Source organism: Rhincodon typus, chromosome 9 (genome assembly GCF_021869965.1).
Source record: "Rhincodon typus isolate 14 chromosome 9, sRhiTyp1.1, whole genome shotgun sequence".
NCBI classification, from domain to species: Eukaryota; Metazoa; Chordata; class Chondrichthyes; order Orectolobiformes; family Rhincodontidae; genus Rhincodon; species Rhincodon typus.
Window position 1 is genome coordinate 80,927,337 of NC_063340.1, and position 17,606 is coordinate 80,944,942.

The 17,606-nt window shown below is 45.9% G+C and overlaps 1 protein-coding gene across 2 annotated transcripts in view; it reads right to left on the minus strand.

The window, feature by feature from the left end:
* Nucleotides 1–343: 343 nt before the first annotated feature.
* The window catches only part of kif26ba (kinesin family member 26Ba), a 319,220-nt gene continuing 301,957 nt past the window's right edge, over nucleotides 344–17,606 (minus strand). For both annotated transcript variants that reach the window (XM_048601408.1, XM_048601409.1), the window contains 3 exons: nucleotides 7,693–7,889; nucleotides 4,656–4,812; nucleotides 344–819 (listed from right to left, as the gene is read on the minus strand). In XM_048601408.1, the coding sequence (XP_048457365.1) occupies nucleotides 671–819; nucleotides 4,656–4,812; nucleotides 7,693–7,889 (503 nt within the window). In that variant the 3' untranslated portion in view covers nucleotides 344–670. The remainder of the gene's footprint in view (nucleotides 820–4,655; nucleotides 4,813–7,692; nucleotides 7,890–17,606) is intronic.

Below are 17,606 nucleotides of genomic sequence, written 5' to 3' on the forward strand. Positions count from 1 at the left end.
GGTTCAAAATGTTACGAAATATTCTTCTGTGGACCCACAAGGTAAGCAAGTTCACTGGCATTCTCCCCCTGCTCGTAATCGGATTCTGTGTTAAACACCGAGCTCGGTGAGAATGTTGGGTCTGGGATGGGGTGTAGGTTTAAGTTTGGTTTACAAAATGGATACCGCCTCTATAACAGCACAGTGAAACATTCATCATCTAGCACCAACTGTACAATAATGTGTCGATGTAAGATTTTGGATAATATAATATAATAAAGTTTACAAGGCACTTATTGTCCTTCTGTATATCATTATGGATTTCTTAGTAACAGCCCTTCATTCCCCCTCCCACCCACCCGACTCAGTGAATAAAGGGAAATTGGAGCGAGTGATCCCTATTTACAACATCGCAAAAGTTCCTCAAAAGTGCTTTGACAATCTGATGGAAGAGTGAACATTCTCACACTCCAATATTCAGGCCCTCCACTCATTCTTTTCCATCCCTCCGTGTACATTCCGTTGTTGCCAGAAACAAAACTCATTTCACAAACATGCTCCACACTTTGCACCTCCGTCCTCGTCTTCCTGGTATCTTTGGGTGTTTTTTTTTTAAAGAAAAAAATCCTCCTTCCGCTCCAGTCTCCTCCTCTGCCATGAGCACTCGTTTCGCCCAGCCCCACCCCCCTCTCTAGCGCCTCCCGCACGCGATGTCGAAGCATGTGATCATCATGAGGTGAGCTTTGCAGAAATTGACCCGGTGTTCCAGCCGCTCGGTGATACACTCCAGAGCTTCCAGATATTCCAGCGAGTCTACCTCGAAACCTTGATCCAGATCAACTGTGGAAAGACAAGATGCCCAGAGCAGAACATTTAATTGGGGGTCAGGGACACCCTGGTTGCATCGTACAGTCTGCTATTTCCCCCTGTGTAACTTAAAGAGTCATCGAAGTTTACAGCAATGGAAACAGGCCCTTTGGCCCAACTTGTCTGTGCCGCCCTGTTTTCACAATTAATCTAGTCCCCTCTGCCTGTGTTTGGTCCATATTCCTCCATGCCTATCCCATCCATGTACTTGCCCAAATGTTTCTCAAGCGACAAAACTGTACTCACCTCCACCACTACCTCTGGCAGCCTGTTCCAGACACTCACCACCCCTACTATGTCAAAAAATTGCCCCCCCCCGGACCCTTTTGTATCACATTAACAAACATGTCCATACTGACTGGGAAACCCCAATGGATTGTATCAAGTTGCCACAGTCCCCAGAGGACCACAGGGTGGCTCTCTCATTAGAGAGACAACTGGGTTGAGTTTAACCTGAGGGTCACCATACCTTAGGTGAGGGGAAGGGTTGAGAAGGAGGGACCTTCATGATAACTTCAACTTACCAGTGGATTATACAGACATTTGCAGCTAATGACTGAGAAAATAATAATGTTGACAGTTCGAGTTGAGAATTGTGCTTTGGGAAGCTAAATGCTGACATGGATTGGGGAGGCCGAATGGCCTGTTTGCATGTTGTAAATGTCTACATTATATGTTTCTTATGTCATAGAGTCATACAGCATGGAAACTAGCCCATGCCGACCATGTTCCCAAACGAAACTAGTCCCACCTGCCTGCATTTGGCCCATATCCCTCCAAACCTTTCCTATTCGTGTACCTATCCAAATGTCTTTTAAATACTGTAACTGTACCCTGCATCCACCACTTCCTCTGGCAGTTCATTCCACACTCTCTGTCTGAAAACGTTGCCCCTCAGGTCCCTTTTTAAAACTTTCTCCTCTCACCTTAAAAATATGCTCCCCAGTTTTGAACTCCCCCACCTTAGGGAAAAGACCCTTGCTGTTCACCTTATCTATGCCCCTCATAATTTTATAAACCTCGATAAGGTCATCCCTCCAGCTCCTATGCTCCAGTCTAAAATGTCCCAGCCGATTACTATAGCTCAAATCCTCCATTCCCGGCAACATTCTGGTAAATCTTTTCTGAACCTGCTTCAATTTAATAATATCCTTCCTATAGCAGGGCAGCCAGAACTGCCCACAGTACACTCCAGAATAGGCCTCATCAATGTCCCGTACAACCTCAAAATAACATCCTAACTCCTATACTCAAACATCTGAGCAATGAAGTCAAGTGTGCCTTCTTAATCACCCTGTTTACCTGGGACTCAAATTTCAAAGAATTACATACCTAAACCCCTAGGTTTCTCTGTTCTACAACACTGTCCAGGGCCCTACCATTAATTGTATAAGTCCTGCCCTTGTTTGTTTTCCCAAAATGCAATACCTCGCATTTATCCTAATTAAACTCCATCTGCCACTCCTCAGCCCATTGACCCAATTGATCAAGATCTCTTTGTAAACTTAGACAACCTTCTTCACTATCCACTATACCACTAATTTTGGTGTCATTCACAAACTTACTAACCATGCTTCCTACTTTCTCAATCAAATCGTTTTATGTAAATGACAAACAAAAGTGGCCTCCAGTCCAAAAAAAACCCTCCACCACCACCCTCTGTCTCCTACCATTAAGCCAATTTTGTATCCAATTGGCAAGCTCTTCCTGAATTGCATGTGATCTAACATAACTAATTAGTCTACCATGCTGAACCTTTTCAAAAGCTGTACTAAAGTCCCTGTAAACAACATCGACTGCTCTGCCATCATCAATCTTTTTGGTTACTTCCTCAAAAAAACTCAATCAAGTTTGTGAGACACAGTTTCTCTCACACAAAACCATGCTGACTAATCAGTCCTTGCCTCTCTAAATGCATTTAAATGCTCCCTCTCAGAAACCCCTCCAACAACTTACCCACCAGCAACGTCAGGCTCACAGGTCTATAGTTCCCAGAATTCACAGATGACACAAATATTTCTTCTAGGGGCCCCACAGTTTCCTCCTTAACTTCCCACAATGTCCTGGGCTACACTTTATCATTTCCTGAAGATTTATCCACTTTTATGTTTTGTTAGACATCCAGCACTTCCTCCTCTGTATTGTGAACTGTTGATGTACAAAACATCAATATTTCTCCAAGTTCTCTAGCGTCCACTTCTTTCTTCACAGTAAAAACTGATGCAAAATATTCATTTAGTATCTCTCCCATTTCCTGAGGTTCAAAACATAGAATTCCTCTTTTGTTCTTCATGTACTTGTAAAATCTCTTTGGATTATCCATAACCTTCTCTGCCAATGCTCTCTCATATCCCCTTTTTGCCCTCCTGATTTCCCTCTTAAGAATGTCCCTACACTGTTCACACTCTTCAAGAGATTCACTTGATCTCAATTGTCTGTATCTAATATATGAAACCTTCTTTTCCTTGACCAGAGCCTCAATATCTTTACCCATCCATTGTTTCTTAATCTTACCAGCCTTACCCTTCAATCTAACAGGAAAATAATGCCTCTGAACTCTCATCATCACACTCTTGAACACCTTCCACTTGTCATTTGTCCCTTTACCTGCAAACAGTCTACTCCAATCAACTTTTGAAAGTTCCTGTCTCATACCATTTAAAATGTGCCTTACTCCAATTAAAAACTTTAACTTGCTTATCCTTTTCCATAAACTATTTTAAAATTAATAGAATTATGATCACTAATCCCAAAGTGTTCCCCTACTAACACCTCAGTCACTTGCCTTGCCTTACTTCCCCAGAAAAGGTTAGGTTTTGCTTCTTCTCTAGTAGGTACATTTACAGATTGATAAAGAAAATTATCTTGAACACATTTAATAAATTGCTCACCACCCAAGCCTTTAACACAATGGCAGTCCCAGTCAATGTTTGGAAAATTAAAATCCCCTACTATTACACCCCTATTACTCTTACATATATGTAGGATCTCTCTATATATCTCTCTATACGTATATCTCTCCTCAATTTCCCTCTGACAACTGGGGAGAGGAGGAGGGAGCGAAAGTACAATCCCATCAAGGTGACCATCCTTTTCTTATTTCTAATTTCTATCCATATAGTTTCACTGGACAATCCCACAGAAATATTCTCACCAACTACAGTAGTAACGTTTTCCTTAATCAAAAACGTCACTCCCTCTCCTCTCTTGCCTCTCTCTCTATCCTTCCTACATCATCTAGAACATATAGAACACATGTCGCAGGATCAATGCCCCAGTTGTGTGTAATAATATAGTTGATGTTATTCATAGCTCTAACGCTGGTGTATGGTGGCCTATAATGTGCACCACCTACAAAATCCACTACAGTAAATCACCCAATGTCCTTCCAAACCCCTGACCTCTACCGTCGAGAAGGACAAGCGGCAGCGGATGCAATGGGAATACCACCTCCTGAAAGTTCTACTCATAGCCTCTCACCATCCTGGCTTGGAAACATATCGCCCTTCGTTCACTGCCGCTAGGTCCTAGACAGCATAACATGAAAAGGAATCACAAAATTTTCTGTAAAAGGACCTCATTTCTTAGATGCATCATGCCCTCTTCATTTTTGGTGACATTCTGACTGGTAAAAAATTGCCAAGCCTCCCACTTGTGTGCCTCATGGTTGGGACATGAGCTCATCTTCTCCTCAGAGCAATATCATTGGGCTTCCTTGACCAAGGTGTCTCGCCTGGGAGGGCATTCTTTCTAGCTTTCCCAGTGCTGCAGGAACATGCTTGGGACTGGAAGGTCCATGCAGTACTTACACTCACTGACCCACTTGCTCGGATCCAGCATCAGTCGTTGCTTGGTGGCTTCCAGCTCCTTCTTCAGTATGTCATATTTGGTTTTGACCTCTGAGATCCTCTGCTGCCGATGTTCCAATATCTTCAGTTTTGCGTTGAAACATACAAATCCCCGCAACTGGAATTAAGAACATTACCTTTTTGAAGTTGAATGTGGCCAGGACAGCAGAATGTGGGCTCATGGAACCAAGTGCAAGAAAAGCTAGCATGTAGGTACAACTTAAGGAAGACAAAAGATGTGCGAGTTTACAATAGGTTTAGATAAGGTAAACAAATGAAAGTTGCTTCCATTAGCTGATGGTCTGAGGTGGTGATGGTGGGAGGGCTTGTGGCAGGGTTAGTAGCATTCCTACCTCTGGACCAGCAAGCTTCAAGTTCAAATCCCACCAGGACTTGCAAGGTGTGTTCATAATGTGGCCAAACAAGTTGACAGTCAGCCCATAAATTTTTCCAGGACATCTGATGGCAGACAGTAAGAGCTGGACAGTCTCCTGGTCAGCCATCTTGCTGAAGGCAAGTGCGAACAACTGCAGTCCTTTGCCCAGAAGCAGAGATCAGGCCAATGGAAGGCCATGGTTCAACTTGCAATTGAGGATGGGAGTAAAGTTGACAAATAGACAAGGACTAAGGAGACACAGATGTTCAGCAAGGAAGAACGTGAGGAAAGCTTTTAAACAAACAATGTTAAATAAACTGGAACTTACCAGCTACAAGCGTGGTAGAGGCAGAGATGATGAAGGATTTCAAAAGGAAATTTAATGGGCACTTGAGGGAAATAAACAGGAGTACTGGGATAGAGTTGGGGAATGGGACTGTCTGACTGGGTTGCTCTATTGGGAGCTGGGATGAACTCAATGGGATGAATCGCTACCCTGTGACACTAAGTGGCATGCAGCTATTGCTTTCCCTCAATTCCTCCCGTTCAATCCAAGCAGAACACCCCAACATGACCTTGAGTCATATTCCACATTCTGGACAAAGGGATGAGGGAGGATACTGCCCTTGAAAGCAGGTGATAGATTCAAGATAACACAGCAGGCCAAGCAGCATCAGAGGAGCAGCAAGAAATTTCTGAAGAAGGATCTAGGCCCGAAACATCAGCTTTCCTGCTCCTCTGATGTTGCTTGGCCTGCTGTGTTCATCCAGCTCTACACCTTGTTATCTCAGATTCTCCAGCACCTGCAGTTCCTACTGTCTCTGATAGATTCAAGAGTTGGGTTCTGAAGGTTACAATCTGAAGAGTTCTCCTGTAGCCACGCCCTAATCAGTGCAGAAACAGTGAGGCAAAGGATGAAAATGGGTTGTGGTGAGATGGTGCACAAGCGAAGGGTTTGGGTTTCTGGAGAGCGAAGGTACAGGCAGGATGTACGTTTGCCATCTGAGCAAGAGGTGGGCCCAACATCTGCCCTGGGAAATCTCCATGCGTAAAGGGAGGGGTTGGGTAGAGGATGGGAGGGGTTCCTCTATTGCAGCATGGAGGAAAATAAAATAAAATAAAGATGAACAAGGAAAGTTGGAAAGATAAAAAGATAAGACAGGAGATTAAAGAATTGCAACATGGTTGACCCTTAACTGCCCTCTGGATTGGTCTGGCCAGTGACACCCTTATTTCATCAGCAAATTAAATAAAAACTTGCCTGGATGGGTGCAGCTCCAACAACATTCAAGAAGATTGACACTATCCAGCACAAAGCAGCCCGCTTGATTGGCACCACATCCACAAACATCCACTCCCTCCACTATAGCAACAGGCGCAGCAGTGTGTGCCCTTCTGCAACAACGCCTTGAAGTTCCTTTGACAGCACTTTCCAACCGCACGACCATTATCTTATAGACAAACACGAGGACAGCAGGTACATTGGGACACCACTACCTGCAAGTGCCCTTTCAGGCCGCTCACCATCCGGCCTTAGAAACCTCGAATACAGGAGCAGCAGAAAGCCATTCAGCCTTCCAAGCCTGTTCCACCATTCAATATGATCATGACTAATCATCCAACTCACTGATACCCTGCTCCTACTTTTGCCCCATATCCTTTGATCCCTTTAGCCCTGAGAACTATATCTACATCTTTCTTTAAAGTCTCCAATGTTTTGGCCTTAACAGCAGTGAATTGCACAGGCTCACCACCATTTGGGTGAAGAAATTTCCCCTCATCTCTATTCTAAAAGGCCTACCATTTATCCTTACACCCTAATCTCTGGTCATTGGGAACATCATTACTGTTCAAATTTTGTAGGTTTCTATGAGATCTCCCCTCATTCCTCTAAACTGTAGTGAACGTAGTCCTAACTGATCCAGTCTCTTCCTCTATGTCAGTCCTGCTATCTCAGGAATCAGTCTGGGAAATTTTCTTTGTGCTCCCTCAATTGCCACAACATCCTTCCTCAGATAAGGAGACCAAAACTGCACACAATACTCCAGATGTGGTCTCAACAAGGCCCTGTATAATTGTAGCAAAACATCTCTGCTCCTGTACTTGGAACCTTTCGCTATGAAGACCAACATAGTATTCTCTGTCATCACCACCTGCTGTCCCTGCATGCTTACTTTCAGCGACCTGTACACAAGGCACCCAGCTCTCAGTGCACCATCCCCTTTCCCAATCTATCACCATTCAGTTAACCATCTGCCTTCCCGTTTTTGCTATCAAAGTGGATAATCGCTTAGACTTGGAAGTTTATCGCCATTCCTTCACTGTCACTGGGTCAAGATTGTGCAATTCCCTCCCTAATGGCATTGTGGGTCAACCCACAGCACACGGGCTGCAGTGGTTCAAGAAGGCAGCTCACCACCACCTTCTCAAGGGGCAACTAGGGACGGGCAAGAAATGCTGTCCCTGCCATCGGTGATTTACTAATTTATCGGCCTGAAAATTGGAAGTGAGAACTGATGCTGGCACAAGCAAACAATGGAAAATTGGAAGTATCTCAGAGGGTATGATATTGTAGACATTACAGGGACGATGCCTAATGCTATTTAGAGAGAATTTACAAACCTTGCTGTTTGCTGCTCGCCTCCTCTGCAGTCGTTCCACGTCATCGATCTCATAGACCTTGATCTCAAACGGTTCGGCCAGGCCCCTCTGCATGGGTCGTAGGTCAAGCCAGCGGACCCCGGAGCTGTTGGCCGGTTTGCGGGCTGGAGATGCTGCATCAGGGGACAGGCTCGGGAGGACTCTCCGCCTTTGGGAACCTGAGAAATGACAGAGATGAGATCCTGGTAAAGTGAGGTCTGTCAGGAAGTACCAAGTACCCTACAATGCGGTGGTAGTCAACACTGCTACCATTTTTTACACGGGACATGGTGTAAAGCTCATGTTCACCAAGATCATGCAAGAGAGAAAACAAAGGGTGCAGCCTGATTTAACGATGCCAAAGCTAGAGACATTGCCTTTGCCGCATGGCCTGATGCCTGAATCATCTGCCTGAATCAATGGTGATGCTGCATGGGCTGTGAACTTAACATTCAATTAGCGTCACAGCCTGAGGATGAGGATGCACACAACATTCGACAGGCACTTATCGAGGGTACCGCTCTTCTAGCTACCTCAGGACTGAGTCTTTTCAGTCTGGATTGTCCCGGCCATCAGTTACATGCCTCAAATGTGAATTTGAGGGTGTATCGTACACAGCATTCACCCCAGGCTCACAGCGAGCTGAAGGTCTGTCCATCACCCGGAACATTAAGTCTCGTTTGTCTCACAACAGATGAAACCTGACCATGTGTGTGTGTGTGTGTGTGTGTGTGTGTCTGTGTGTGTTTGTGTGTGTGTATGTGTGTCTGTGTGTGTTTGTGTGTGTGTGTGCCTGTGTGTGTCTGTGTGTGTTTGTGTGTGTGTCTGTATGTGTGTGTCTGTGTGTGTGTGTGTGTGTGTCTGTATGTGTGTGTGTCTGTATGTGTGTGTGTGTGTGTTTGTGTGTGTGTGCATCTGTGTGTGTGTGTCTGCATGTGTTTGTGTGTGTTTGTGTGTGTGTGCATCTGTGTGTGTGTGTGTGTGTGTGTGTGTGTGTGTTTGTGTGTTTGGCCCAGAACAGCAGCCTGTAGTTCCTCTGGTACAGGTGGGAACCCCCTGAGAATGGCTCAAGACGGGAGATACAATCAGCGTGACACTGAAGCTGATTTTGCAATCGACAATTCACTGTAGAAAACTGAGGCAACCCCATTTTTCACCCACAGCTTTGCCACTGCATCCCTGGGGAGACTATAATGGGAATGGTGGGAAGAGGGGGGACTATAATGGGAATGGTGGGGGGGGAGCTATAATAGGAATGGTGGGTAGGGGAGGGGACTATAATGGGAATGGTGGGAAGAGGGGGGAGTTATAATGGGAATGGTGGGAAGGGGAGAGGACTATAATGGGAATGGTGGGAAGCGGGGTGGGCTATAATGGGAACAGTGGGAAGGGAGGGGGGCTATAATGGGAACGGTGGGGAAGGGGGAGGCTACAATGGGAACGGTGGGTAAGGGGGTGGCTATAATGGTAATGATGGGAAGAAGGGGTGCTATAATGGGAACGGTGGGAAAGGGGGGGAGGGCTATAATGGGAATGATGGGAAGGGGAGAGGGAGGAACATTCAACCCAGTGTTGACCCTAAAGGTCTGTTTCTGTCTTCATAGAGGAGGCCTTCCCCCCCCACGTCCCCCCACCCCCATTCCACCCCAATGAGCCTTTTCCAGCACTTTTTGTCACTATTTCCAGGGTCCACAGTGTTTAATTTCATCAGGTAACGTACCAAATTCCAACAAAATTCCAAACGCCGCGTGGAAAGGAATTTTGTTGCTCACAGAAGCATGGCCGGAGGGAATTAAAAACCTCTGAATGGAGTAATATTTGGGCTCAGGGCCTATTTGAAAACAAAGCACTTCCACACTGGACCTTTCCAGCATTCTGTCTGACGCATGGCGACAGGGAGTATTGTGCACTTGAGTTACACCACCTCAAGGAGAGGGTTCACCAAGCTTACCTATCACTGGACCACAGGTTGGCTCGAGGAAAGCAGTAAAGGATGAGAAATTAATGGAATGTTGTTTCTGTGATACCAGGACAGTTCTCACAGCCTCCCACACTGGGAGGGAAAGCCTCAACCTAGCCCACAATTCAACACGAAACATTTGGCACCTTTAGAATGGCCAATGCAGTGCAAAGCAACAGGGCCCCTTGACTTAATTAAGTCAGACACCACAATCAGGGCATGCAGCTCTCCTTCTAACTATGGAATATTAGGCCATTCAGCCCCTCAGGCCTGCTCCCTCACTTGATTCATTCAGGCCTGCCCTGCATCTCAGAAACCCCACCTCCCTGGGCCTTGACACATTTCTAGTGATGTGAAGCTCACAAACTTTGGAGGGAATCATGTTCCACATCTCTGTCTGGCTTTCTGATGAAAACAGCCGCCTGATTTTCCCTCTTAACGGCTTTAACTTTTGCACAATGTTCCCCTCATTCCTGATTTTTCCAACCTGAGGAAACAGTGTCAAATCCCTACAGGAATACAAGGCACGGTGGCACAGTGGTTAGCACTGTTGCCTCACAGCACCAGGGACCCGGGTTTGATTCCAGCCTCGGGCGACTGTCTGTGTGGAGTTTGCACATTCTCCCCGTGTCTGCGTGGGTTTCCTCTGGGTGCTCCGCTTTCCTCCCACAGTCCAAAGATGTGTGGGTTAGGTGGATTGGCCATGATAAATTGCCCGTAGTGTTCAGGGATGTGTAGAATAGGGAGATGGGTCTGGGTGGGATGCTCTGAGAGTCGGTGTGGACTTGTTGGGCCGAAGGGCCTGTTTCCACACTGTAGGGATTCTATGATGATTCGTTTATGACATCAAACAGATCACCTCTCAATCTTCCATACTCCAGGTAAGACCAGCCAATTGACACAGCCTAGCTGCATAATCGAACCCTTTGCTTCTGGTGAAGCTATGCTGTCTAGTAAAATCTCTGGGAGAAAGTAAGTGATGGCATTCTCAACGTAATGGCTCGGATTTTACTGTCAGTGCCTCAGCTGGTCAGTACACTCGCAAATGTCCATTAACTTTCAATGGGGGCTCTGCTCTGGGCCTTGCAGTAATTGAGGACCCTATGTGGGGGAGTGGTGGGGTGGGGTGGTGGGGAACGCGGATCTGGGATCTGCGATCTGGAACAGGGCGAGCAACTGTGCATCGCTCTCAGCAAACAGCAGCACGGAGTCTGAACCAGGAAGTCTGGATAGTGAACTTGCTGTCAAATCACATAACAAAATCTAAATCAAGTGGAGGAACGAAACAGGATCGTGAGAGACGAGAGTCAGAAATAAAAATTTTTTTTTAAAAGTGCTAACTGAAACAATGATTAAAAATGGAAGGAACGGGGCACCGCACTTATAAATGCTAATTTTCACTGCCAAAGAGGTTGTTTGGTGGACTTTGAGATTTAAATAAAGTCATGTAGACCCAGAGGACCGCAGTCCTGCTCTCTCATTAGACAGTGAGAGAGAGAGAGAGGTGACAGGTACTGAACTTAACCTGAGAGTCAGGGGAAGGGTTGAGAAGTTGGAACTATTGTGGTAGTCTCAGTAAACATTTCTGATTCACCACATGATGAAAATGCACTTACACTGGAATGGACGAGCAGCAACATATTCTGACATCCCTGGAGCTTATCGGTCAGGTAAGCTCTCACAGTCCCCCAGATTTTGTTGCTGAGACACTTTGCAACATATAGTTCTGGAAGAACAGGACATTCGGAGCTGGGTTCCAGGGGTGAGGTGCAAGTGGTAAGCTCTTGGCACTGGGGCTGCGTTCGATTGAGTGTGGCATTGAGGAGCTCTGTTGGAGCTGTGGTCAATGGGTATCAGGGGGAGAACACTCCGCTGGCTGAAGTCATGCCTGGCATGTGGGCGGTTGTTGGAGGTCGATCATCTCAGCTTCGGGGGGTCTCTGAGGGGGTTTCCTCCGTAGTGTCCTGGGCCCATCCTTCTTCAGCTGCATTCGTCAGTGACCTTCCCTCCACCAGGGGGTCAGAGGTGGGGATGTTCGCCGATGATTGCACTGCGTTTGGCAGAACTTGCAACTCTTTGGGTGCCGGGGCGGTCCATGTTTGGGTACAGCGGGATCCAGACAGTGCTCAGGCCTGGGCTGATGGGTGGCATTTGATCCACCCAGGTGCCAGGCGATGATCATCTCCAATCTGATCGCTGCCCCTTTTGGAATCCAATGGTTTGCCATCTCCGGGTTGCCCACTGTCAACATCCTTGAGGTTGGTATTGGCCACAGGCCCTGTTGGACTCACCACACAGTGGGGCTACAAAAATCCTGTGGCTATCTCCTGACTCCCCGCGGCCTATCTACGGGGTGTGGGCCAGGGGTTGTGGTGGAATGTTCCCCACTTGCCTGGATGGGTGCAGCTCTGGCAGTGCTCGGGGGGGTGGGGGGGGGGGGGTGGGCGGGTGCTTGACACTGTCCAGGATGGAGTGGCCCGCTTCATTGGCGCCAAGTCTGTGGGCGTCCATTCCCTCTGCCACTGGTAGCTCAGTAGCAGCGGTGTGTGCTGTCTGCAGGATGCCCTGCAGAGGTTCACTGGGGATCCTCCGACAGCACCGTCCGGGCCCACGGCCACTTCTGTCCAAAAGGGCAAGGGCAGCACAAACATCGGAACACTGCCTCCTGCAATTTCCCTCTGGGTCACTCACCGTCCTGACTTGGCAGTGTGTCGCTGTCCCTTCACTGTCGCTGGGTTGGGGGTCCTGGAGTTCCCTCCCTAGGGGCACTGCGGGTCAGCCTGCAGCGATTGGGGAGAGGGGGAGGTCCCACTCACACATCACCACCTTCTCTGGGGCGGCTGGGGACAGGCAGCGAATGCTGGTCTGGCAGCAATGCCCACATTCGCGAGTGAATAAAAACAAAAATTGGTCTCCTTATCATGGGAAGTCTCTTCTTGCCAGAGGCACCAATGCAGGGTCATCAGATTAATCCCTGGGATGATAGGACTATTTTACAGTGAAGAAAATGGGTCTGTATTCTCAAGAGATATCTGGAGAATCTGAGATAACAAGGTATAGAGCTGGATGAACACAGCAGGCCAAGCAGCATCAGAGGAGCAGGAAAGCTGACGTTTCGGGTAGACCCTTGTTATACCTTGTTATACTGTATTCTCAAGAGTTTTGAAGGGTGAGAGGTGGTCTCATAGAAAGTTACAAAATTCTTAAGTGGATAGACAACGTACATGCAGAAAGGGTGTTTACCCTGACCATGGAGTCCAGAACTATGGATTCTTTGTCCCACTTTCCATGGTCCATCAGGTTTAATCTCTGGATATCAATAAGCCAAGGCTGTTGGGGAGGTGATGGCCTAGTGAGCTATTATCACTGAGCTATTAATCCAGAGACCCAGGTAACACTGTGGGGACGTGGGTTCGAATCCCACTTGGGCAAATGGTGGAATTCAAATTTAACAAAAATCTGGAATTAAGAGTCACATGATGACTATGAAACCATTGTCAATTATGGGGGGAAAATCCATCTGGTTCACTAATGTCCTTTAGGGAAGGAAACTGCCATCCTTACCTGGTCTGGCCTACATGTGACTCCAGACCCACAGCAATGCGGTTGAATCTTAACTGGGCAATTAGGGATGGGCAATAAACGCTGGCTTAGCCAGCAACGCCCTCATCATGTGAACGAATTAAAGGCAGTTCTAATAACAGAATGTAGTTGTATTTTTTTTATTAAAGCAAAGTACACTACAAAAAATACTGCAAATATCTTACCTATACAATGCGTACAATCAAAAGGTTTACATGGACTTGTCTGAGGATCAGGCAGGCAATCCACTTGTTCTATCTCAGCCTCCAGCCATTGATCAGAAAGCCTGAGCTTGCTAACTCTGCTCTGAGGCAGGCTATCTTTATACTCTCCTTCTATACAAACAAGCTGTGCATTCAAGCTCTGATACTGTCCAGTCTCCAGTAAATGATCAGTTTGACCACTGGCAAACATCATAAGTGTGTAATCTACCACGGCTAGTTTGTTTAATTGGGTTAGGCCACTTTTGGAATACCGCATTCAATTCTGCACTCCCTGCTCCAGGAAGGATGTTTTGAGACTTGAAAGGGTTCAGAAAAGGATTTACAAGGATTTTGCCAGGGTTGGAGGGTTTGAGCTACAGGGAGAGGCTGGATAGACTGGGGCTATTTTCCCTGGAGCTTTGGAGGCTGAGGGTTGATCTTACAGAGGTTTATAAAATCATGAGTGGGTGTGGATGAGGTGAGTAGCCAAGGTGTTTTCCCCAGGGTAGGGGAGTCCAAAACCAGAGGGCATAGGTTTAAGGTGAGAGGGGAAAGATTCCAAAGGGGCCTAAGTGGCAACTTTTTCACTTGGAGGGTGGTGCGTGTATGGAATGAGCTGCCAGGGGAAGTGGTGGAGGCTGGTACAATTACAACATTCAAAAGGCATCTGGATGGGTATATGAATAGGAAGGGCTTAGAGGGATATGGGCCAAATGCTGGCAAAAGGGACTGGATTTATATGGGATATCTGGTCGGCATGGATGAGTAGGACCAAAGGGTCTGTTTCTGTGCTGTACAGTGACTATGACTCACCACAATTCCTTGATTTCCATTAATTCTAGAGCCTGCCACCTCGTCCACTCCGAATAATAGTGAATGCTGAAATATCCACTACTATTTCTGGCTGAAAACTGAACCATTAACCTAGTTATACTTTAAGAATTTGTTTGAGCTGAACCAGGAGGCTATAAATCATCGTAGCGTGAGAAAGAACATATTAACAGGTCATCCAAACACCCCCTCATCTGCATATGTAAATTTAGTTAATTAGCTGCTAAACCTTCTCTTGTAACACTGAGAAACTGCAAGCCTTATCTTTAAAAAAGTTGGACAGAATACTTGTCATGCCGTTAGGGAAAATGGATTAATGAATTATGTTAATTAGACCTCATTTTCTATGCAAATTCAATTAATTACGAAATAATCTTTCCCCTAGAACTCAAAAGCAGCACACCTTCCCGAAACTTACAGGGTTTGTCTTGAATTGAACTTTTGGAAATAATTTATTCAAGACATATGATCAAAAGATAGTTTACAGCATAAACAACAGCTCATTAAAATTTTCCGCAGCACAACTGGAATCTCATTTGAATAAACAAAAGGGACACAGAAGAATCCATTCATTTTTAGTTACAATCGACAGCTACTACTTCACCTTATTGGAACAGCAGGAGAGGAATAATAAAACTCACCACCTGAATTCCCAAAACCTATCCACCATCTACAAGGCACAAGCCAGGAGTGTGATGGAATACTCCCCACTTGCCTGGATGAGTGTAGTCCCAACAACACTCAAGAAGCTTCACACCATCCAGGACAAAGCATCCCGCTTGATTGTCACCATATCTACCACCTCCAACATCCACTCTCTCTACTATGACACACTATGGCAGCAGTGTGTACCATCTACAAGATGCACTGCACCAAGTCCCCTTCAACAGCACTTCCCAAACCCCTGACCTTTACCACCGAAAGAGGCAAGGGCAGCAGATATTTGGGAACACCACTGTAGTGACTGGAATGAAGTCAGCCAGATGGATCTTAGAATATGAATTTTCTAACTGGGGCTGTTAACCTGGACCTGTCAGGGAATCCTGCTGACAGATATAAACAGGAGTGTCAGGGGTTCTGCTCACTCTAGCAACTGGCTCTGAGCTGGCTGGGACAGTGTCATGTACTATGCACATGTAAATAAAGGGTGACTCGGTGATGGGATACTAGTCTTCATGGAGTTATTTCAACCACCACCTACAAATTTCCCTCCAAGCTACTCAGCAGCCTGTCTTGGAAATATATTACTGCATGTTCAGAGTAGTGGGGTCAAAATCATGTAAATACCCCCAGCCCCCAATGACATTGGGGGATTACAGCACTTCAAGGAGGCAGCTCACCACCACCTTCTCAAGGGTTAATAGGGATGGGTAATTAGTGCTGGCACGGCCAGCAACACCCACGTTCCAATGGAAGAATTAAAAATTGCCCCATCTACACAGTTGACTCTATCCCATCACTGAACCTGGTTAAGGTAGTTATCGACATTTCATTTCAACTTGGGAACCAGTTTACGTAATGCCTTTCACAACTTCATAATGCCTATAATCATTACACCTAATGAAACATTTTTTTAAAATCACAGTTGACATTTGCATGCAGCCAGGTCCTGCAAAATGCAATGTGACAATGATTCGATAACCCCATTTTTAGCTGGTGGATGACAGACAGACATTGGTCAGCAAGCCAAAGGTAGGCTGCAGAATTTGGGAGTGTTTTCCTTTGTGAGGGGAAGGCTAAGAGGACATTGATAGAAGCTTTCAAAATCATGAGGGGTTAGGACAGACCAGGTAATGAGAAACTGCTCCCACTTGTAAAAGGATGGAGAACCAGATTTGATTTGATTTATTGTGATTTGTTTTTTAAAAAAAAGCAAATAGCATGTGACAAAACAAAAATTCCTGCAGCAAGCAGGAAAACATTACCTGAAAGTGTGGTGGAGACAGGTTTAATTGAGGCATTCAAAAGGGCGTTGGATGGTTATGAGGATAGAAAAATGTCCCCAGTTACCAGGAAAAGGGCTACAGAAAGGCACAAAATCATGTTGCTCATCAGGAGAGTGGTGCAGACACAATGGGCTGAATGGGCTTCTTTTAGAGCCCCTACTCTTCTCCCAAAGCGTCCCGAATGGGATCTTTTATATCCATGTACGAGGGAGGGCAGCCTCAGGTTTAATGTACTGTCGGGAAGGTGCCTCAGTCACAAGGTGCAGGATCTTGTAGCAAAGGGATGGCACTGCTGCTGTAGATGTTACACATCAGGTAACTGACAGGGTAAGCTACATAGAGGCATGCATCACTGTCCAATGCATGCAATGTTTGCAGGCAGTTGGGCTGTCAGTGCAACAGCGCGTAAAACAACATAGAGAAATGGATGGAAATAATAAAAAGGATTGAGGATGGGAACGCAGGGTGACAATATAAAACTGCTGCTGTGGTGCAAAGAGTTCATATTCATATGAATCCCCACCTATCTCCTTTCTCCCCCCTCCCCTTCTCCTCCACCGTTCCCCCGCCCTTCCCCTCACCCAAGCATCCACTGACTCTCCAGAAGCTCATAGCCCTGTTGAGTTAAGTCGACATAATTAGATCAAACACTACCTCACCCTCTTCAAAGATGCTGGAGCCTGTCTGTTGTCGGGTGATAACACACGCACTGCTACAACAGCATCGCTTCAGCTTGCTCGTGATGGAAATGGAGAGTACTTGTGATGGCTTTATCAGCCAGGGATCTGATTCATCAACACTCAGGTAATGGAGTGATAATTCTTAAAATAAATCAGAATTTTACAGCCTCATATGAAGCAGATCCTCAATCTAATCTCCCTGGGTTTGAAGACCTTCCATGGCCAGACGAATGGGAGGCAAATTCTACACCTGTGTCCAGACAGACAAAACATTTTGCAGTGAGAGTCTATGTAAACCCCTCTGAATTTGCAAGATTAGCATAAACGTACTCAAGCTGAGTAATTCAGTGAGAGATCGATTGAGCTATACAAACCAGGCAGTCAGTAAGAAAAGCTTGCATTTATATAGCATCTTTCACAACCTTTCTCACAACAAATACATTATTTATTGCACAAGAGGAGGCCATTTGAATGATTGTGTCTTTGCCGACTGAAGGAAGTGCTGTCCAAATTAATCCCACTGTCCAACTTAATCCCACTGTCCAAATTAATCACATTGTCCAAATTAATCCCACTGTTCAAATTAATCACATTGTCCAAATTAATCCCACTATCCAAATTAATCCCACTGTCCAATTTATTCACATTGTCCAAATTAATCACATTGTCCAAATTAATCCCACTGTCCAAATTA